This window comes from Lactuca serriola, chromosome 2 (assembly GCF_051521515.1).
Source record: "Lactuca serriola cultivar US96UC23 chromosome 2, Lser_US96UC23_V15, whole genome shotgun sequence".
Taxonomy (NCBI): Eukaryota; Viridiplantae; Streptophyta; class Magnoliopsida; order Asterales; family Asteraceae; genus Lactuca; species Lactuca serriola.
In genome coordinates, this window is record NC_136409.1 from 184,998,881 (window position 1) to 185,022,254 (window position 23,374).

Genomic DNA, 23,374 nt, shown 5'->3' on the forward strand with positions numbered 1-23,374 from the left:
CATAATTTTATAAGAAGAAAGGGACTACATGATGAGTATTTTGCACGATATGATGAACCAAATGTCTTGGTTCGGAATAACAATATGGTCGTTGATGATGATGACGATGAGATTTCAACACATGGTACTGCAGCAGACCGTGAATATATGACCTAGTTACAAGATGAAATTGTCGAGCAGTTGATGCAAAATATGGAATGTAAATTATTAAACTTTGGTTGTATAGATTTTATTTCAAATTGTTATTGTAAGACTAATTTGGTTGTATAGATTTATTTCAATGTTTTAAAACTAGAATTATTAGGTTTTCGGTATTGAAAAACTATTTTTGGTTTATAAAATCAGACTATTTTAATTTTTTAATGTCTGCAGGAATCTACAAATGTTAAAAAACAAACACACTTTTTATTACAGTCTGTAGCCGTTTGGTCCACGTCTTCTGCTGCAAAAAGTTACAGAGGTTATCTGCAGACTTAATAAATTTTTTACTTCAAAAAACAAACAACACCTTAGTCTTTTACATAGATGATCTCTTTAAATGTTATTTAAAAACATGAAAGGGGTAAAAGTTGGCATACTTAAAAATCAGAGGGTGCACTTAAACTAATGAAAAATTCTAGCGGGTCAAAACCAAACAACCACCGCAATTAGAGAGAACGGCGCCGCTCCGTAGAAACCGTGAGATGATGCACATGGATGCGTCGTCACTGACTACTGCTTCCATACCTTACATCACAATCAACTTACACAACTCGCCGTCGACGAGTCACCGGAAAAAACTACACCACCGTTCAGTATTCGTCGTAATCTCCAGTTCCTCAACCAAAGATATATGGCGGAAGCCCTCAAAGTCCACAACTCTAAAACCGTCATCTTTTCTCCAACCTTATCGTCGAAGACCAGAAACGGGTCACTTAGATCACAGCGTAGACATGGACGAACTCGTATCATCTATCAATCAAACATCAAACGAGCACGAACTGTTCGCTTTATTGTCTCCTTATAAAACCCGACAACTTTCAATACGGTTCATGGTGACCCTCCTTTCCCGTGAAACCGATTGGCAACGATCATTAGCACTGCTTGACTGGATAAACGAACAAGCTTTATACACCCCTTCAGTCTACGCGTATAACGTGGTCTTACGTAATGTGCTTCGAGCAAAGCAGTGGCAGATTGCCTACGGACTGTTCGATGAAATGCGTCAAAGAGCACTTTCGCCTGATAGGTATACTTACTCCACTTTGATCACGCATTTCGGGAAAGAAGGTAAGTTCGACGACGCGTTATCTTGGCTACAGAAGATGGAACATGATCATGTATCTGGCGATCTTGTACTATACAGCAACCTGATTGAGTTGTCTCGTAAACTATGTGATTATTCTAAAGCCATATCAATCTTCTCTAGATTAAAACAATCAGGTATCTCCCCTGACCTCGTAGCTTACAATTCCATGATCAACGTATTTGGAAAAGCAAAACTATTTCGTGAAGCTCGATTGCTACTTCAAGAAATGAGATCAGTTGGAGTTACACCTGATACTGTAAGCTACTCTACACTCTTAAGCATATACACCGAGAATCAAAAATACCTAGAAGCTTTATCAATATTCTCAGAAATGAAAGAAATGAACTGTTTCCCTGACCTTACAACCTGCAACATCATGATAGATGTATATGGTCAACTTGATATGGCTAAAGAAGCAGATAGATTATTTTGGGGCATGAGAAAGATGGGAATCGAACCAAATGTGGTAAGTTACAACACCCTTTTAAGAGTTTATGGTGAAGCCGAACTTTTTGGGGAAGCCATACATTTATTCAGATTAATGCAGAGAAAAGATATCAGCCAAAACGTTGTTACTTACAACACTATGATCAAGATTTATGGAAAAACACTCGAACATGAGAAAGCTAATAATCTTATTCTAGAAATGCAAAGTAAAGGGATAGAACCAAATGCCATAACATATTCAACCATCATTTCTATATGGGATAAATCAGGGAAGTTGGATAAAGCTGCAATTTTGTTCCAGAAATTAAGATGCTCTGGTGTTGAAATTGATCAAGTTCTTTATCAAACCATGATTGTGGCTTATGAAAGAGCTGGTTTAATTGGGCATGCAAAAAGATTGCTTCATGAACTTAAACACCCGGATAATATTCCTCGAGCTACAGCCATTACAATTCTTGCTGGAGCGGGTCGGGTCGAAGAGGCTACATGGGTTTTTCGCCAGGCGTATAATTTTGGAGAGATTAAGGATATATCGGTGTATGCGTGTATGATTGATTTATTTTCAAGAAACCGTAAGTATTCTAGTGTGATTGAGGTGTTTGATAAGATGAGAAAAGCGGGATTTTTTCCTGATGGGAATGTGATTGGGCTTGTGTTAAATGCGTATGGGAAGTTGAGGGAGTTTGAGAAAGCGAATGTTGTGTATGTTGAGATGCAGGATGAAGGGTGTGTTTTTCAAGATGAAGTGCATTTTCAGATGTTGAGTCTTTATGGTGCGAAAAGGGATTTTGAGAAGGTGGAGTTGTTGTTTGAGAGATTGGAATGTGATTCCAATGTTAATAAGAAGGAATTGTATCTTGTTGTTGCTAGTGTTTATGAAAGGGCGAATAGGTTAAATGATGCTTCAAGAATTGTCAATAGAATGAAGGACATGGGACTTTTGAGATCATAGATAAACTGTGTTTGCTCAACATACTTGGAAGGATGATAGTAGATGAAAGGTACCAAACACAAAGGAAATTGCATCTTCCTGTTTGAAGATTCAAAATTTTCTTAATCGGACATGTATTTTTCAAAAAGTTTATGTTGATCAATGTACAAATGATGTTAGCATGCTTTAAGAAGTTTGGTTAATCATGTAATTTCATATGGTAAATTATTTTGACTTCCCACAGACTTACACATTGTTATAATTAAAACAAAAAGTATGTTGCGTATATTGGCAGTGAAAGTAAAGTATGTTGCTATTTCTTGAATTAGTCCATAAGATTACTAGCTAATTAATGGTTAGCGGATTTTAATTTGAAAGATAGTGAATTAAAATAATCATAGACTTGAAATTTTTAGTATTTTAGTTTAAGTTTGAAAACTTCAAATTAGTGATATAACAATGGTTATTGTCGTTGTTGCCCAATAACTATCACTTTTCGCTTAATCTGGTCACTAAAGTTTATTCTTGTATTATGGATCCCCAAACTCTTAATCTACCTATGCATTTGTATTTGGTTTCATCGGTTTTAGGGGGAAGAAAATGTCCTTTTCGCTTAATCTGGTCACTAAAGTTTATTCTTGTATTATGGATCCCCAAACTCTTAATCTACCTATGCATTTGTATTTGGTTTCATCGGTTTTAGGGGGAAGAAAATGTCCACGGGGCACCATATTGACCACATTATTTCCAATGTGGTACTTAATTTTTAACTTAATTAATAGGCTTCCCCCCATCTCAAGATCAGACAAAACGTTCAAAACCCCTAAATCGGACCTCCATCAATGGCGTCTTCTTCGAGCACCAACTACAAGATAATGAGCATCAACAACTCCGATACAGATGAAAGACCACTGTGTGACTTCCTGTTACCTTCGATGGAACGTAAGTCATGGTTCATCGAGAATCCAGCCAAGGTTGTTAATAGCGATCGCTACACTCGCTATAGCGAATAGCGTTATAGCGTAGCGTAGCTGTGATAGGTCGCTACGATGCCTGTAGCGAGGCAATAGCGTGTGTAGCGATGTCCGACATTTTTTTTGGTTTAAATCAGTAAGAAACGTAGCAATTAGGCTCGGAATAGGTTTAGGCAGGCAATTGTACAATCAATTTCATGTCTTCCCCTCTAATCGACTAAGATTGTACGAACGACGCCAAAATCATCAAAATCGATTTTTGGTGGGTTATTTCTCACTTCTACGACAGTAGCGACAATAGCACACCTCCCCAAAATCGATTTGTGGTATTGAAACATAGTTTTAGACTTTAGAGTCTAAAAATAATCATTCATTTGTGGTATTAGAACTTAATTTTAGACTTTAGAGTCTAAAACTAACCAATCTTTTGTGGTAAACATCTTTTGGAACTTAATGTTAGCTTAATAGAATTGGTACTTGTTAGTTCTATGTTAGTTTTGATTGCTGCATAGGTGCAAGTAAATATAGTGTTTAATTTTATAAGAAATCACAAAACATGAAATAGTTGTCGTTATTTCATCGCTATCGCTACGTAGCGTATAAGTGGGTTGTCGCTATTTCCTCGCTATTGCTATCGATAACCTTGAATCCAGTGCCAAGGTTCTGAAATTGCATTAGTTCACTTGTAAGTATATCTTTGATTTGTAAGGTGTCCAATTTAGCTTAAGAGAAATTAAATATCCTCCTACATTTTGTTCATGTTTTTCTTCCTACCTATTTAAGATGATGACAAGTGTACAAATTTAACACCCCAATCAAATTTGAATTAAATTTAATGACACTTGTCACCATCTAAAATAAGTAGGAAGATAATAGGAACAAAAAATAGGAGAATATTTAATTTTTCTTAGCTTAAACATGTTATATATAGTATCTTAGGGCACATTGAACACATTTTTTCATTAAACCCTAACTGTAGTTTGTTTAATGTTATTAGAAGCAGACACATAACTATACCTTCTTCAAGTAGTGTGACTCTCCCATTGGACAAGATCACTATCGTTTAATTATCTTGGGGATGAGAAAGTGACCTGAAATAAATGGAAAATAATACTTACGCTGAGAAGCTCCAAAAGAAGGTACATAAATGGAAGAACTATAGAAGCAGAAGCAGTTGTTGCAATAATAATAATAATAATAATAACAAAAGAACTTGAACATGGAGATTCAGGTTGACAATTGAGTTACGAGTAACAAAGTCCAAGTTGAAAGTATAAAAAAGGATGATCATCTGCCTTGATGTGTTGTTCTTTTGTGTAGTGGTGAAGGCTTTTAAAGGATCTTGGGATTAGTGTTCTTTAAGCCTAGTTCCCAAGTTTAGCAAATAAAATAAAAGAAAATAAAGAGAGAAAAGAGAGAAGGGAAAGGAAAGTAGAAGAAAATTGTATTTTGTGTTCTAGAAAAAAAAAACGTAAGAAGAGAAGGAAAAGGAAAGTGCAAGAAAATTGAATTTTGTGTTTTGAGTTGGAGAGAAATGAAGGGAAAATTAAACACTGTTTTTTTTCTCCAAATCCTTCCGAATTTGAAGGAAAGTTAGGTGGGAAATTTTCCCTCTATTTCTTTCCCTTCTACGAAAATACCAATTTCTTTTACTTTTTTCTCATTTCCATTCATTTCTTTGCTTTTGTGTGTTATATAGTTTTGTAGATAATAAGCATGGAGGATTTGATTATTTGCATCTATGCCCACATTACAAAGCAACTCTCTAGTACAAACAACTTTTGAGTAAATTACACGAATGGTCCCTATTGTTTGTGGTAGTTTGCACGTTTGATCCCTAACTTATTTTTTTAACTCGGAAGGTCCTTACTGTTTGTTTTTGTTGCGCGTTTGGTCCCTGTCTTACCTAAAAAGACTATTTTACCCTTGATTTTTTAATTTATTTAAATAAACACACACCCAACCTCACTTCCACCTCACTTTACCTTACCTTACATACCTCACCTTATTTAAATAAATTAAAAAATCAATGGCAAAATGGTCTTTTTTAGGTAAGACAGGGACCAAGCGCGCAACAAAAACAAATTGTAAGAACCTTCCGAGTTAAAAAAAAAATAAGTTAGGGACCAAACATGCAAATTACCCCAAACCATATAGACCATTCGTGTAATTTACTCATAACTTTTAAGAAACAACCATCAAACCCAATTATTCATAACACCCTTCAACATGCCACCGTGTTTAACTTCATCATAAGACCATAATTTAGTTTAGTGTAAGGGTGTCAATTTATGACACGACACAACAAAAATACATGACACGAAACAAAATTGGGACGAAAATGAAATTTGAATTCGTGTTCGTGTTAATTGTAAAAAACATGATGTCGTGTCGTGTTCGTGTTCAAAATTTAACATGAAATTGACACGATTTAGCAGTTCTTTATCGTGTTTTTCGTGTTATATTTGATAAAGTATTCATTAAATAAACTAGTTTTTAGTATATGTTATATTTTCGTGTCGTATTTGTCGTTTTTAATTCGTTCGTTTTCGTGTTAGTTAAAAAAAGCACGACACCGTGTCGCGTCGTGTTATGTTCGTGTTATATAAAACTTTGTTGTGTCGTGTCGTGTCAGATAGAAACACGAAACGATAACACGATTTGTCACCCCTAGTTTAGTGTTATACAAGAGTATATCCAGTTTCACAATTGGGCCATATCTGTAACATATACATGAATTGGTAGTCATTATATAAAGAAAATCACGCATAATGAAATAAATGTGCATCATGCAACTTAGATCGGAGGTCATAAAAACATTTGGCAGAAATGCGGTCTTTGGTAGTGTAGGAGGGCGAGAAGACATGCTTTGACACTTATAGAGGTACTTGTATAGCACTAAACTAAATTATGGTTATAGAACTTCAAAACACCGTTTTGTTCATTTTTCAACGATTTAAAGTGAAAAGAGTGTTCATCCCCCGTCCATAAACCCGAAAGCCTAAAACTACATTGGTTTTCGTAACACATCACTAACGGTTTTATATTATCATTTTTCTATAACAAAGTTGGTACCCATTGGCTACAACATAGTTACATAACATGTGTTTAAGCTGTTTATGGTCCTCAAATATCAAACCTAATATTGGTTTATGCTTCTTCCAAAGTAAATTATCTTTGAAGATGACATGAACTTAAACCACATGATCAATCTCATCACATTAATGGTTTTATTCATCCTTCACCGACTTTGGTTTTGAATAGGACATAACTTACTCAAGAATTTGTCTATACTTGTCTTGTTCATACAATTGATTTCATCCTTACATTCAAGATCAACGGCCAATACATGATTACTTACCACTTAATCTTTGTCCTCTTCAAACCATTCCTCTAAAGCATCACCATTGTAGTTAGCATAAATGAGTATTTTAACATCATTAAGGTATGCAGTCTCTATAAAAGCGGTGTGATCAATTTCATTTTCAATGCATTAAATATCAGAGTATAGAGGTTGAGGAGTACATTAGTAAAGTTTTTCCCATGGTTCTTGCATGGATTGTTCTAGAAGAGTAAAGCATTCAATAAAATTCATCCGAACAAAGCCATAATCGATGAACTTATTTGATAAGCATCCAAATGACTCTTGCATTTGTTTTGTTTTAGGTTGCATCGAAACAACAAGAAACAAGGATCGAAGCCAATATCATCATATTATATATTGATAAAGACCTTTATATCAACCAACATCACCAATAATTAATTCAAGGAGTTAAAAAACGTTGGAGTATTCATACTAAAACATAAACGATTAACTTATTTGGTACAGTTCTGAATTCTGATACCAATTGCACAAAATAACTTTTAATCAAACATTCGAGAATAGAGAGAGATGAATCAAGCTGCAAATTTAGGAGCTTCCCTGTTCTGAAGAATCTTCTTCTCCAGTTCATCCTTCTTGGCACCAATAACCCTTCCCACCTCTTTTCCTTGTTTTAGCAATACAATTGTTGGCATTGCCTGCACCCCAAATTGTTGTGCCACATCCTACAATCATCCATCCGTTTTTTTTTTTTTAAAATCGCCCAATCTATCTTCATAATTACGATAACGATTTATGTACCCTTGTCTCAATTTGATACAAATTCATCATCGATTTATGTAACCAATTACAGAAACTGGTAGCAAATTGAAAACACGTAAAAAGTTTACCCTAATATCACCTTGGGAACTCAAGTTCGGGACTCATATAATTGGAATTGAAGCAAAATCGGTTGATCGACTTCAGATTCTAACTCCACGACTTAAATTCACACGGATCAATTAGGGTTTTTCGCTGACTCGTTGAAATTAAGGTTTAAACCTAAACCTTATTTGTTAGATTAGTTCATTGGAATGGAATTATGAATCGAAATGTTGGATTGACCTAATCGGTTCACCAAACAGTTCCAGATGACTATGATGATATGATATTAATTAAAAATACCTGTAATTCATCGACATCGATCTTGATGAAGTCGATTTCCTGATATTTGGAAGCGAGAGAGCGGATAAAGGGCTCCAACATCTTGCAGGGTCCACACCATGACGCCGAGAAATCTACGACCATCAGTTTGGGGGATTGTTTTGACTGATTGTAATGGAGCTGCCAGCGGTTAGAAGAATGAAATTCAATAACTCGTGATTCCTCCGATGATGTATCGCCGTCGTTGGGGGTCTGTTCTCCTCCTCCCATCAACGCTGACGCCACCGATCCCATGATCTTTTTTAGTTTTTACACACAATACACGATACACACACCGTCGAAGTCGAGAGGAAGTATGGACTCCGCGGACTTTAACTCATCCAGGCTCCAGCTAAGCTTAATATAAAGCTTTGAGTAAATTATAATCCCGCAAATCTTCAAAAAATGGTCCCTTGAATATAAGTTTAGTTTTTATTTTTTTTTCAAGTTTTATGAAAAATATTTATGGTTTTAATTTCTATCATGGTTAGTCACTCATCCATAAGTGATTTCTGGATAGTTCCCACGACGTGACAACATGCTTTCCACGTCGTGGCGAGTAGATTTTTTGCGACTGTTTTGTCGAGGAATTGCCACGTCGTGGAAGGTGCATGGTCACGACGTGGTGATCAGCTATGTTGACTTTTGGTTGTTGACTTTTTGACTAGTTGGATTTTTGGTCAAACTATGATAAAACTGAATGTTTAACTAAGGTCTAGTTTCAGTTTGGTTTAGGTAGCTTGTGTTAGTTGTTATGTTGCATAGTATTGTTGTTGAACCTATGTTGGTTAGCTCATGTGAGTTTTCTCACTATATTTTATACCGGAGTATGTATCATTGTGTGTAAGATGTTGGTATGTTGTAGTAATATGTTAGATTGGTACATCTGTTATGATTACTTGTTCTTTGTTGGTTATTATTTATCTGTTTACATATGTTGACATATTGTGGTTGGTTGGGTTGAGACGGTCCTACTTTATGTTGTAAGCCAAAATACCTTAGCGGTCTAGGTATATTGTAGGCCTTGCGAGGCGGTCCAGTCAGACTATAGACCTAAGGTAGCAGTGCAACTACTGTAGGCCTTGTGAGGCGGTCAAGTCGACTATATGCTCGGTAAAGCGGTCAAGACATCTTGTAGGCCTTGTGAGGTGGTCCAGGCAGACTGAAGGCTCATGTGAGCATGCATTGTATGTGTATTGTTGTGTGAGGTATTTTAGGGGGAAACTCACTAAGCTTTGACTTACAGTTGTGGATTAAATGTTTTTAGGTACTTATCGGATGGTGAAGATGAGACTGTGTACAAGCACATCGGTGATTTATAATTCGAGATTCCGCTATAACTCTGAATTGGAAATATAAACTTTGAATAAATGGTTTTTAACTTAGATGTATTTACAAAAAATGGTTGTTTATTCTATTTGAAAAATAAAAAATTTATTCTGGAAATTTGGGGTGTTACAGAATCTGTTGTCGTCGCCAAGAAGCAACTACGATCATCCATTCAAAGTCGCCTGAGGAACAAGATTGCAGAGTTCAAACTAGTGGATGAAATTGCGTATGGACTATACACACCAACGACAAGAACCAGAGAAGAAATCAAAACCCATTCTGTAATGCCCACACTTTTCGTTAGACATTCTGCAGATAAACCCTCATTTACATTGTCGTTTAAATGTAAATTGGAAAAATAAATAAATAAGTAAATGAGAAGTTGTCTTTTGTGTTATGTGTTTACAAAGGGATAAGATGACGCGTTAGCCCATAATCTAGCTTCTCGGGTATCTTCCACCCTTATCAAGTGAGTTATCTCGCTATATTACAATATATATATATATATATATATATATATATATATGTATGTTAGGACATAAGAGCTAGTAGTATAGTCTTTAGGTGCTTAATGTTAGTGTACTTGAGGCTAGTAGGGTAGAAATTATAGTTCATATATGTTTGTAATAGTATAGCCAAAAGTATAAGCCTTTATGTGTTTAAATGTTATTGTACTTGAATTAATTATTACGATTAGAATATGGGTTGACGGCGGAACAACGACATGTCAGGAGCCTATAGACCCGAGTGTTGACGATGAAACGACAAGTAATTTGTAAGTCTAAATATACATGTTATTGGTGGATTGGCGAAAGGCCGTGAGCCAATTGGTGGAACGGCAAAAAAGATCGTGAGCTATTTGGTAGATAGGCGAAAGGTCGTGAGCCAATTGGTGGATCGTCGAATGGTTGTGAGCCATTAATTGTATGCATGTATATGTATTGTGGTATATAATATTTTGGGGAAATCATTAAGCTTCATGCTTAACCAATTGATTAAAAAATGTTTTCAGGTACTTCTTCGAATCGTGAGAAAGGCAAGGCTTACACACGTGTTGGCATCATGTTTTCCACATAATGTAATTATACTCTGATTTGATTGAACAAGTAAAAATGAAAAATTGTATGGTAAAAATGGGGATGTAACAAGTTGGTATCATATTCATGGTTTAAGAGAATTGGATGAACACTCGTGTGATTCCAGACTCAAACTAGGGATTTAAATATCTTAACAAATATTTTAAAGAAACAAAACTTTATTCAAAAGAAAAGAATGTGATGCGTATAGTTAGCTAGAGCTCATAAAGGAAAATGATTCACAAAATACCCATATTGTTATGTATGCTAATATATGAATTGTTAGAAATGCATGCAAGTACGTAAGACAAGGATATTTTCAGGAATTACAGGTTAAGAATTTCTTGATATTTAAGATGTTTTATAGCTTAGAGATTTGGTTGTTATTTGGTGCTTGGAACCTATATTGATATTAAGTAGTTATTTGACAAATCTGTTAGGTTGCATGCTCCCATAGTTAAATAGTTTTAGATTGCTTGATTTTGTGCTATTGCGCATCTCTTGTTTGAATCCAACCGTTGTAGTGTCGGATCTTTCAATTGACTGACTGTTTGATTTTAGCGACATGTAATTGTATTCATCAGATAACCAGTTAATATTGATAGAAGTTCTTCATTGTCTTATAGCAGGGTGAAGTGGAGGGAATCCTAGAAGGAGAGTCTATGAAGTATAGTATGTATTGTATTTATGTTATACAAATAAATATTATAACGAAATAATATTTGTATTAAAATATGGTTAAAAACAAAACCAAAGGCTAAAAATATCAATTTAAAATAAAAGTGTAAATAGGATAAATAATCTAAACAAAATTTGTAGTACATGTCAATAGCTATGCGACGATATAAATAACGCCTAAATCTGATTTCGTATTAGGAAGTTATGACTTTTTAAAGTTTCGAGTGCGATACATAAATCAAAATAAAAATCGATTGATTGTTAGCCGAAATAATCTAAACGAAAGTTGTAGTAATCTTCAATAGGAGACCAACGATATAACGAACGTTGAAAATAGAGCTTGTATGAAGAAGTTATGAATTTCACAACGCTGTTTATAATATAAGCCCTCTCGAACCGAATCACGAAAAATAAAGTGAAAATTAACCGATGAAGTCTACATGAAAGTTGTAGTAGTCGTCGATAGCTATGCATGGATATAGAAACCATCACAGAAGAGCCTGTATGCTATGAATTTTAGAAAATAATTAAATTCCGACCAACGCAGGAGCGACACATGACACCACCAAGAGTGCGACATGTGTTGTCATCAAGTAAACCCTTCCACCCCACGATAAGCCCTAATATTGTGACACGTGGCAGGGTGCAATGCATCCCCTGGAAATTCCTATAAATAGCCTCGATTTCTCACTCATTTGGTTGCCAATTCACTTATAATTTCTTCCAACCTCTCCCGAATCCTCGAGGCTTGGTTCTAGTATTTCTTAAGCGTCAGTAGCAAAACTTTAGAGTGAAATAGAGCTTTTGGTTTCGAAGTTCTGCCCGCACAGAGTCTGATTTTCCGTTAAACAACCTGTAAGTTGAGTTATGCTTACCGTGCTTAAAGTATAACTTATATTTATGTTTATAATCATTATTATGAACTTTTAAATAAGATTTCTCAGTAATACCGGTCGTTATACTGATCGATATACTTACGAAATTGATGACAAGGTAAGAACAGTAAGGTGTTTAAACTAGATTTTCCAGCGTAAAACTAGATATAATCCTTTACTATAATCTTAAACATTATTAGGACTAGGCATAATATCATTATTAAAGTTTAGGCAGGGTAACTATCGGACATAATATTATCCTAAAAATGCATGTAATTTAAAAATTATTGATATATTACGAGAAATAATCTTTTCATAAAATCATTGAAATAGTTTTATAGCAAGTATTCTCCTCATAAAAGGGAAAAAGACTCTGGTAATCGCATCAGGAACTTCCAACCATCTAGGGAGGAGGAGAGGATTCTGGATCGATTCAGAGAGAAAAGGGAAAAAGTTTGAGGTGTGAAGATTTGGAGAAGTGAAAGCCTCTAATTATAGGGTCGGTTTTGGCATGCACGCGACACAAATATCTATGCGCGTCGTGCATGGGATTCATGGCTCCATTCAAAACTTTCCACGTGTCACTTTCCTGGTGGCTCACGTCTGTCGTATCTCGATGATTTGGGTGTCATACATGCACGTCGTGCGTGGTGTGCATTACACGCGCACGATTAGTATTTTGTAAAAATTCATATGTTTCTTATATGAATCTTGTTTCTAACATCCTTTATATATTTGTGTAGCTATTAATGAGTACTACAACTTTCCTTTAGGTTGTTTTTGCTAATTTCAACTTCCATTTTTAACTGTATTTTATGTTTTTTTGAAAATCATATCTTGTTCGTACGTACTCCGTTGTCGGCCTTCCTTGCCTCTAAGTTCTTATTTCAAGGAGTACTACGACTTTCCTTTTACTGACTTTAGCAAAAACTCAACCAATCTCCTAGTACCATTTTGACGTTGTAACATTTATTTACGCGACTAATATTACTTTTACAAAAATCATAACTCCTCCAATCGAAGTCAGATTATTACGAAGTTTATATCTTTGAAATCGCCTTGCAACATACTTTCTTAATATGTTACCAATTTATACTAGTTAACACAACTTTTTGCGCACTTAGTAATGCGATTTGCATATATTTTGGACTATTTTTCTCTTATATCCAATGTTATAAGCCTTGTGTTTAGATACTTATCATTTTCCAAGTCCTTTTACAATTAGTGACTGGTGGCAATTGTCGCAATTGTCACATTTACGTTGGATATATATATATATATATATATATATATATATATATATATATATATATATATATATTGTTTGGAAATGTTTGTTTTGTAGGATTATTAATATAATTTAATATCATTAAATTATTATGGACTTGAAAACCATATGTACCTCACCTGGTTTTCCAAACCTGACTCACTCAATTTGTATGCATGACAAGTCGCAGTACTAAAGCTGCTGGAATCTAAGTTAGGACGCCGAGTGAATAAGAGATGAGTCTGTTATAGTATTCAAAACCTTTAAATATTTATGATGTAACCTATGTCAACATTTGTCATCTCAATAAAAATGTTTTATTGAACTAAAATTTTCCGCAACAAAAAAAACTCATTATTTTAAAGCATAAACAAAAGTTTTAATTGGTTCTAAAAAACAGGAGATGTCACACATCTATCCCAAAATCTTTCCTCGTATCTCTCTTTCTCTCTCTAAAACCCTTCTTCTATTACCACTCCAAGTGACATCTTTTTTTTTTTCAAAAGGAATGTTGTAATACTGTAGATTTAGAATCAAATCCAGGTACAATGGCAAAATGGATAACCGAAACAAAAACGAGACATATTGGTTTCCATATGTTGTTTCGTCTGCCACATATGGTCCTCAAATTGTGGTTGCCAACAAATAGGTATTTCAATCAACTCGGATTCACTATGTAATACTCGAAATTGAATGCGTTTATGTCATATCCTTACCCGTCGATGTTCTCCCCTCCGAGCAAGAAATATGGAGAGAGAGAGAGAGATTCATCGATCATAGATGGAGAATTTGATTTTATAAGATGTGCTCAAATGAAGAACCCATACAAAATTTTAGGGAAGTGCTCAATCGAAGTGACTTTTCTGAGAAGTTGACTCCTTGAATCTGTATACAGATCACTCGGAGATGGATATGTAGGGTTTAGTTGGGTTTTTTTATTAATGTGTGTGAGTTCTGTTTATAAAGATGATTTACAGGTGGTTATCCATCCAATAAATCTAGAGAAAGTGAAAAAAAGATGCATGAGTCTTTGGTGTCACTTTCTTGATAACATATCCCAAAAAACCTTTGTTCTTTATAGGGTTTTGTAACTTGTTTGTTAGAGAGAGAGACCCTATTTTTTATTTTTATTTTTATTTTTGATTAATAAATTACTAAAGAAAATATAAAAAAATACAAAAATAAAAATTAAAAAGGCAAAACCATCTTTTTATGTTTTTCAAGGATCAAAACCATAAGAATTTTTAATGTTAGGACAAAAACCATGAAAAAAATTTTGATTTTGAATATTCCATGTAATTCAAAAACTTTTTGGATCATATAACAAATCACAAAGAACAAATCACAAATCACAAGCTTTGTTTATTTAAGGTTTTGGTGTTTTAGTAAGTTATAAGCGTAACCCCTGAAGTTTCATCGATTTCACATATTTTAATTTTATTTAAAATATGTTTTTTAATCTTTTGTTTAATTATAGAAATGTTTACTAGTTTTAAAAAATCCATATGGAACTTGTTAAAACAACATTGTGGATTTGGTGATGCATTCGTATGGTCTCATATACACTCAAGGGACTGTTTTTGTAATTAGCTCAAAGAGAGCAAATTGGCCTCTTCTTCTTGGAAATTATCACCCTTACACAATCAAGGTTTTGTTCCAGTTCCAAAATCGCAAAATTCGAAGTGAAGAGATCTCAAAACTCTTTGTTATCTATCTCCCTTGACATGATTTGTATCTAATTTGTTATTCTCTCCTGAGATCGACGAGAATGTGTTTTCTGGTGAGTATTCTTTCATTTTAATTTGCCATACCCTTCTTCTTGCTGCAGTATTTGGACATTTCTTTCTAGTTTTATAACAATTGACGTTCTTTTGGTTTTATATTTATCCTTATCTCCATTATTTTTTCACCCTTCCTTACTTCCTCAGAAGGTCACCACCCTCGGCTTCTAGCATAATCGTTTTGGGTTTTCTCCCTTCTCACATCACCACCATTCTATATACGTTGTCGGTCGCCTCCGCCGTAACTCTGTATACTGCAGACAACCACCATCGCGCCCTTCTCCGTTCAACATCGTCGCACCGCTGCTCTCCCTTCTTCGTCCACCTCTGAATCCGGCGTATCCTGAACTCCGGTAAGCTCTTTGATTCCCACCCCGATAAACTACCTGCTATAGTTTTAGGTTTTGATTTTTATTAGGTTCATCCTCATGTGATTGTTGATTAGAGTTATCATTAAAATTAACAATTATGCCCGTTTGATTCCTACCCCGCTAAACTTCTGTCATGTTAAATACTACAATTTCTTCTTTCTCACATATGCTTCCATGAAATACCATATTAAACACATTTCTTTGGTTTTTCTCCTGTGATCACCCGTTTTTTCTGTAACTAAAGGTCTTTGATTCTTCTAATGTATACTCTGGAATTTTTTTAACGTATTAAGCAAAGTTTATTTTGTTTAAGGATACTGCAAAAAGGCCTGTAGACCATATATGCAAGAAATAAATCTATTTTACCCATAACAACTCAACTGCTTTGAACCCGTTTGGCTCTATAAATGACAGTGCCCTGATTCTGTGCCTTTTAGAATTTCTATTTTTAGTAACAACAAATGGAGGTATGATGCTGTAATAAGCAAATCACTGAAAGTATGTTGCTGAAACAAGATGCTTCCAACTTTATTATCGAGAACAAAAAGCTGCTGAATTTGCTTATTTCTTGCGTTTACCAGAACCAGTTAATTGTTTGTTTCAACCTCCATATATTATTCTCTATCGCTTCAGTTTCTTTTCTGCAGCTTCAAAATAAATTCCCCTGTCTATCTTCTTACCCTTTGAATGTTTGTTTCAGGTTCATTACATTAGTTTCTATGCGTTCACTTATTTACCATAACTTAAGATTTCAATAGGTATCCTCTTAAGCTGTATTGTGTATGGTGTGTTATTTTCATTATCTATTCACCATTTCACCTTGATGCTTATGTGCACCCAACTTATGGTATCATAGTTTTATTGGTCTTTTTTTTTTTTTAATTTTTTTCTTTCAGGAATGGAAATCCAGTAAGAAGGAAGGAGTCTAGCCTCTGCCTTTTATTCGCACATAAGATAAGATATGCAGGTTATTCTTCAAAGAAATATGGACAAAATCCTATCAAGGGTTTTCTGCATCCCAATTCAGGTGGATTAACACATTTGAAACAATAAAGATCAAGAAAAAAAATTCATGTTACATTTTAAGTGTAGTGATCCATTTTAGTTTTATGATCTACATCCATAGAGATGCTAGCTTGGGAGAGGTGATAGCAGAGCTTCAAAATCCAAACAAAACAGGTTCTTGCATACTCTCAGTTCAGTTCTCTTTTTCTTTTAGATTTTAGGGATAAATGCAAGAAATAACTATGCGGTTTCTTTTATTATCACAATATCCTACTTTAATCTATAGAAAATGTACTTTCAACATCTTTTTCTGTCATCATCCTTTTCTTCTTTGGATTCCCATGATTTCCTTCAACATTGTCTTTTACCTCAATGATCCCAGATTGAATCCATCATTGAAGCTCTGAACTTTAGGGAGAAAAGAAAATGCTTGGTGATGGAGGGGAATCCCCTTCTAGGTAAGCATACAATTCATTTTTTATTCCGTATCCTTTTGTAAAACTGATTTCATTTCTTTATGCAAATTTGATATCCAAAATTCTGATTACTAAAATTCATGTTTATCTTATAGGTATGAGTTGTTGAGTATGGTGAAGAAACATTCAAACTTAATAGGAAAAACTGTAGTAGATGAGCAAGATGCTTCAGATGTTGAAATGGATCAAAAGTTTTGGCATGATGTTTTAGATTTATATTTCATTGGTGGAAGGGACTCAAAAGAACAGCAGGATGATGATCTATTATTCTTTGTTAGGAAAATGGTATTATTGCCTTCATCTCATACACTCAAGTGCAAAAATGTTTTTTACTTTTTTTGATGACCATTTTGCCCTTTGGTTTCAGGGACTGCATGGATATGGATTCAATGATAATCTTGAAGGCAACTCCCCTTACTTTGTTCGCAGGTGGGCTGCCAAGGTAAATAAAGCAATGATATTTGTGGCATGATTTTGAATTAATAACCTTGCTTCCCTTTATTTTCAGCTTCATTGCTTGTATTTGGTTTTTCTTTTTCTTTAGATATGCGTCACTGGTTATTCTTGATTGTGGTGTGGATTTAAGTTAAGTTACTAATGATGTTTATTTCATGCTCTTCTTTGACAGTTGGATGATTTAGTTGGAGAGAGCTCATTAATTATAGATTGGAGGCGTTCATTGTACTTGAACTTAATTGCCCACACTTCATATAGTGTAACAGTTGCAATTTGCAGGTAAATTTTCTCTATTAAGTTGTTCTTTATGCAACCCAAAAACAAACATTATTATTTTTCATAAAACATATAAATTCTTATCATCCTATTATCTATTTTTATTTATTTATTTATTTCCCCTTCCTGAAGTTTATGATTATTTTCAGTCGTCAGTCTCTTCAGAATTATCAGAGTAACCAAGGAACACCACTCTCTCCCATATACAAGGTAACTTTTTTGACATTATTATATTTCTCCATTTCTATCGACTATCATTCCTTTTTTATCTATAATTTTTCTTTTCTATGAACATGAACACATTGTTTGAGTGACTTGCTCTCCGTTTAATTCTTAAATTTTTTTAATATTTTTGTTAAGTTGTATTCTTATGTTTAAAACCAATCCTTGAAAGAGATGATGCCAATTGCCAAGTACCATTCTTCAAAAGAATTTTCCAAATTCATGTGTACATTCATAAAATAAAATAGCTGACCTTAAAATTAGACATTTACCTGAAGTCACTCTCACATGAAACATCATGTGTTTGTACATTTCACATTTTACCTTTTAACATTGAAGTAATTTGTCATACTCATGCATACATGTGAAATATTGTTTATATTATTCGGGATGGTAAATTAATAATATTGAAGGATAAGTTTTCAAATTAAGTTGTTTATCTATATCATGATAATATCAATACTTAAACATTTATTTTGTGGTTTCCAGATATTGAAAACAGTGTATGCATCTCCAAGCCGTGTGAATTTCCACTTGGACTCGAGAAAGGCAATCATTTTTTTTTTTTTACCTTCCATGCTGTTTTTGCAACTTAATTATATTTATATCCATTCTCTCAAATCAATTCTGAATGAGTTGTGTTATTTGTCAGGAAGTGGAGACAAAACCTGCATATCCAGATATCTGTTTTGCAGTTGATGACTTTGATTCAACCTTCGATGCTGTGGTAAATTTATAGCAATGTACTTTCATTTTACAACATTGGACTTGGAAAAATAATCTACTAGTTATAGCAATGCCATTTTTTGTGCTATAATTCGGTAGATTTGATTCTTCAAAATATAATGTCCTAATAAGAAAAGTGATTCCTTTTCAGGTTTTGACAGATACAGACCATTGCTACTGTGTACTTCTAAATGCAGTTGGAGGGGCAGCATTCCCCACTCAAATCCCACCACAAGATGATACTAGTTCAAGTGAAACTGGACAAATTAATAAAACTAAGGTTTGGTTTTAGGCGAAAATATTTAAAAAAATGATGGAATGCATTATGCATATGATATGGGAATATGAAAGGAAAAAAACTAAATGAGGAAAATCTGTAACAAGTTAGGACTTGATCATAACTATTCGGTCCTTCTTTCTTGCTGCATTAAGATAAAAAAAGAAGAGAAAAAACACTCATATCATATATAGCTCTTACTGATTAAGAACATAGTAGTTGGATTTTGTATACTCGTTATGTTTTCCTAGTGAGCATGTGCAGTTGGAGTGTTAACAAGGTTTGTATTACTGTGATTACAGCTTACTCTCTTCTCAGGATTTGTGAGCTACCAAATGGTTCGCGAAGCCTATGATGGTAAATATCTCTGAATTTGCATTTAACAGCTTTAATTTTTTTTTTGAAATACGAATTAACACAAATATTAACTATATCTTGATTTGCAATGTTTTTTTTTATGTTATTTACAGCTGGTAAGTCCGGATTTGGAAGCCTATTGGCATTTGGTCACTCTTCTGGCAAAACAAAAACAGACAGGATATACATGAAAGGTCCTGGAGGCCGTGGGGAGGTTGAGGTTGCAGTTTCTGGCGTTGCAGGTAAATACAAATACAATGTATTTTATTTTATTCAACAAATTAAAACTTAGTCAAGTCAAGTCAACTCAAAAAGAAATTACTCTTATTTTTATTTTCAGATCATAGCTTAGATGAGGTTGGTTTTGGGTCTCCTCACTCGCCTTTACATATATCAGGAGGATTTAAGATTGGTGCAATGGTGCGAAAAGCTGCATCTGTTGCACAGGTGGCTGCAAAAAACGCATATGCAGCAGCAGCCGCCACAAGGAATAATTCAGATGGCGGAATGGACATGGTCCCACTCAAATGCTGCCTCATGTCGATTTCACTTCCTTGGGAACATATTGCTCATGATCTTCTTTTCAAGCTCAAGGCTGATGTTTTTCAGTGATTCGTTTATCATCTTCTTAAGTTTTTTTTTTTTTACCAAAACATCTTCCTGCATGTAACCATGTTATTGTAACATTCAAAACACTCGACTAATCGTATAAAGACCAATAAATTTGACTCTTATGTCTTACCTCATTTGTGGCAACTCTTGTACAACTTTGGAGACGAAACCAAACCATACATATACCATTATGACATATTGACCTACAATAAGTGGAATGAAAACACAAATTTCAACTCCCAACACGTAATATGGTTCTAATTCCAAAACACACAAATCACATGCGAATACATGCAAACCAACATTGCAACTTTTGGGTATTTGTGTTTTTTTCTACTCTTTGTATGTGTGTATGCATGCATGATATACATGATAACAAATCTTTTCCTTACAACCCGTTCCCGAGTTCAACTTAAGGAGAGAAAGGAAAGGAAATTGGTGAAAATGAGAAGAAAATAAAACAAATTGGTGTTCCCGAGTTTCATTAAAGGAGGGAATTGGAAGGAAGTGGAGGGAAATGGGAGGATCACTTTCCCTCCTAACTTTCCTTCCAATTTGAGAGGATTTGGAAAGAAAGAACAAAATGATTCATTTTCCTTCCATTTCTCTCCAACTCGGGAACATAAAAGAAAATTTTGTTTTCCTTTCCCTTCTCTTCTTTTCTCTCGTGATTTTCTTTTCTCTTCTCTTCTTTTCTTTTGTTAAACTCGGGAACGAGACGTTAGATTGCTTTGTAACAATGTCCTTGGAGATGTAGACCATCTCTTTTCAACATGTTTTTTGTTTTCGAAATCCAAAAGGAGGTTTTCATTAGGCATGGTTCAAATATGTTTGGTGATTGTTCTCTATTTTGTCTTTCCTCCTTTTTTTTATAATTTTTATAACATCCTGCTTCTGTTTATTTTCTTCTAATAAAACATCGCCACAGTAAAAAAGAAAAACACAAATTTCTAATCTTGTCAATTCCTTTCCAAAAAATAGTAAAATATTAGCCCAATCGCCAAAATAACCATCAATTTCGTAGATGACATCTATGGAATCTTACGTTTTATATGTGAAACTACAAAAATAATAATAATAATAATAATTTTTTTGTCAGAAGGTATTTTTTTTTCACAGTTAAAACTTGTGATTTTATAGATGACAATTTTTTTTTCCAGATGACATCTACGAAATCATAATAGGTAGTGTCTGTGAAAATACGAAAAAAAAAAACAGTTTTTTTTGAACCTTTCTTTTGTTTTGAAAATGGTATTTGAAGATTTATAACCAAAAAAAGCTTCAAATAGTAGGGATTTTTTTAGGATTTTCCCATATATAACCTGAGAATTTATAGATGTCGCCTGCACATTTTTTATATAATTGTTTTCTTTCATAAGGGCCAACTCTATCCTTTACAAAACTAAGAGATTAGGGAACCCAATTTTAAAGCTTTTTCTTTCATTATATATATATATATATATATATATATATATATATATATATATATATATATATATATATATATATACACACACACATACGTATTCCTTGGGTTACAAAGACAAATTGAAGCTTGACCTTGTTGTAAAAGCGTTGGTTTATAAAACTAAGGGTCTCAAGTTTGAAACAGTTTACTTAATTAAACGGTCCCGATTTTTTTGTTTGCTTAGAGCCCCCAAATTAGTTGAGCCACCCCTGTCTTTCAATAATTGTTTTTGGTTGCCGTATCATCATTTTTCAGATGGCATAATCATTTCACTAAGAGAAATTAAATATCCTTCTACAATTTGTTCCTATTTTTTCTCTTACCATATCAAATGTTGACAAGTGAATTAAATGATTATTAATTTCATTAAATGTCTAATTAAATGTGACACATGTCAACATTTGATATGATAAGAGGATAAGTAAAAAAAAATATAGGAGAATATTTAATTTCTCTTTCACTAAAAACCTATAATTTTAAATTAGAGATCCTTATAATTGATGTTGTTTTGATGATTGAGCTAACTTATTATTTTTTGAAAATGGTTTGATTAGATTTCTTTTTCACACACACACACACACACACACATATATATATATATATATATATATATATATATATATATATATATATATATATATGCTTAGGTTATTTTGTTTTTACTAACTATTATGTGCCAGAATGCACAGATTTGGACCACCGGATGAATAGAATCAATGATCATGATCTGAAGGTCTATAATATTACAATAGGATAGCATGTACCATATAATCACACAAATTTCAACAAAAGGGTATTTTGGTTAATTAACCTGTTTTAAAAAAGGAAATTTTCGGATTTTAAGGGATCATTAACACTCCTCATTTTAAAAATCTGAATATTTTAAATTAATTCTAAACATAATTTCTAAACATAACCGATTTTATTCCGTTAGAATGAATTTTTGTTTGAATGATGTTCTTTAAGAGTTTTATTCTATTAGAATATTAATGAAGAGTAGCAGAATTCTTGAACTCCTAGTTGAAGAATAACAACATTTTAATATTTTTATATACATTCGAACTTGAATATTCATACATATTCTTACATACTAATAGCCTTATACATTTTAATATATTTATACATATTCTAAAAGAATATCATAAAAAATCAGCATTCTTGAATATACAGGTAATGAATAAAATACAAGTGTAATTCTTAAAAAATAAAAACATGCTTAAACTGTGAGTGTCATCAATCTTTGGCTAATTCTTCAAGTCATTCTTATCAGGTCTTCAAGCCATTCTTCCGACCATTCTTATCACAAATGCAACAAAAACTAATTCATACATATTCTGGCAGAATAGATTCTGTTAGAATATACTCTTGTTCTCTATGTTTTTTTTTTCCTTTTCCACATCAATGGCAGCCTCTTCAAGACCTAAATCCACAAAGAAAACAATAATTAACATTCAAATATTAAAAAATCCAGTGCATTGTAAGAGAATAAAAACAATAAATTCTGATAAAATGTAATAGACATTAAAGAATTATAATTTATTCTAATAGAATGTAATCCTCAAATCAATTGATCAAGAATGTGATATATATTCAAATAAAATATAACTATAATTTCTACAAACCAAAATTAACAATCATCCCTAAACTTACAATTTATATTATTCTGAAAGAATGTAATGTTTTATTATTTAGAATGTTATTCCATAAGAATCGAGACCAATAACAAGAATATACACCAATTTTATTCTAACAGAATTGGTTACGGTAATTCACTGCTTAAGTTGACAAGGAATTCAAGATTCTATTATGACAAAATTAGAATTTGATATTCCATTCTAGCAAAATGATCGACATCAAGATGCTTAAAAAAACATAGATTTCAACTATGCATTTTATCGAACACATGGTGTGCTCCTTCAGTTTCTTCAAAAAAAATTAGTGAGAGTCTTACCAATTCAGTTTCTTGGTGGTCGGGAAC

General features: G+C 33.4%; 3 protein-coding genes across 6 annotated transcripts; 2 read left to right on the top strand and 1 right to left on the bottom strand.

Moving 5' to 3' along the window:
- Nucleotides 1-636: 636 nt before the first annotated feature.
- LOC145087702 (Tetratricopeptide repeat (TPR)-like superfamily protein) lies at nt 637-2,900 on the top strand. Its single transcript, XM_079025734.1, has one exon. It carries the CDS (start codon nt 684-686, stop codon nt 2,685-2,687), a length of 2,004 nt encoding a protein of 667 aa, XP_078881860.1. The 5' UTR covers nt 637-683; the 3' UTR covers nt 2,688-2,900.
- Nucleotides 2,901-7,336: 4,436 nt separating this feature from the next.
- TRX2 (thioredoxin 2) lies at nt 7,337-8,493 on the bottom strand. Its single transcript, XM_079025735.1, has 2 exons — nt 8,127-8,493; nt 7,337-7,687 (listed from the first exon to the last, which is right to left on the bottom strand). Exons 1-2 carry the CDS (start codon nt 8,397-8,399, stop codon nt 7,538-7,540), a joined length of 423 nt encoding a protein of 140 aa, XP_078881861.1. The 5' UTR covers nt 8,400-8,493; the 3' UTR covers nt 7,337-7,537.
- Nucleotides 8,494-14,991: 6,498 nt separating this feature from the next.
- On the top strand, nt 14,992-20,057 carry LOC145087704 (uncharacterized). Of its 4 annotated transcripts, none has more exons than XM_079025737.1 (16): nt 14,992-15,149; nt 15,298-15,503; nt 16,222-16,279; nt 16,418-16,548; nt 16,627-16,700; nt 16,909-16,984; nt 17,098-17,287; nt 17,370-17,444; nt 17,631-17,737; nt 17,884-17,944; nt 18,446-18,505; nt 18,609-18,683; nt 18,834-18,962; nt 19,262-19,316; nt 19,430-19,558; nt 19,657-20,057. In XM_079025737.1, exons 6-16 carry the CDS (start codon nt 16,953-16,955, stop codon nt 19,926-19,928), a joined length of 1,185 nt encoding a protein of 394 aa, XP_078881863.1. In that variant the 5' UTR covers nt 14,992-15,149; nt 15,298-15,503; nt 16,222-16,279; nt 16,418-16,548; nt 16,627-16,700; nt 16,909-16,952; the 3' UTR covers nt 19,929-20,057. The 4 variants fall into 4 exon arrangements, with proteins under 4 accessions (XP_078881863.1, XP_078881862.1, XP_078881864.1 ...); XM_079025736.1 differs by having other exon boundaries at nt 16,648-16,700; XM_079025739.1 differs by having other exon boundaries at nt 14,993-15,149; nt 15,301-15,503; nt 16,648-16,700.
- Nucleotides 20,058-23,374: the final 3,317 nt, after the last annotated feature.

What these genes read in the sequence shown, in the direction of transcription:
- LOC145087702 (XM_079025734.1), top strand. Translation starts at nt 684, where the DNA reads ATGATGCACATGGATGCGTCGTCACTGACTACTGCTTCCATACCTTAC.
- TRX2 (XM_079025735.1), bottom strand. Translation starts at nt 8,399, where the DNA reads ATGGGATCGGTGGCGTCAGCGTTGATGGGAGGAGGAGAACAGACCCCC. An exon ending in TCGATGTCGATGAATTACAG is followed by an intron (nt 7,688 to 8,126) that starts GTATTTTTAATT and finishes GGATGATTGTAG; the next exon opens with GATGTGGCACAACAATTTGG.
- LOC145087704 (XM_079025737.1), top strand. Translation starts at nt 16,953, where the DNA reads ATGCTTGGTGATGGAGGGGAATCCCCTTCTAG. An exon ending in TATTCTTTGTTAGGAAAATG is followed by an intron (nt 17,288 to 17,369) that starts GTATTATTGCCT and finishes CTTTGGTTTCAG; the next exon opens with GGACTGCATGGATATGGATT. An exon ending in TCCACTTGGACTCGAGAAAG is followed by an intron (nt 18,506 to 18,608) that starts GCAATCATTTTT and finishes GTTATTTGTCAG; the next exon opens with GAAGTGGAGACAAAACCTGC.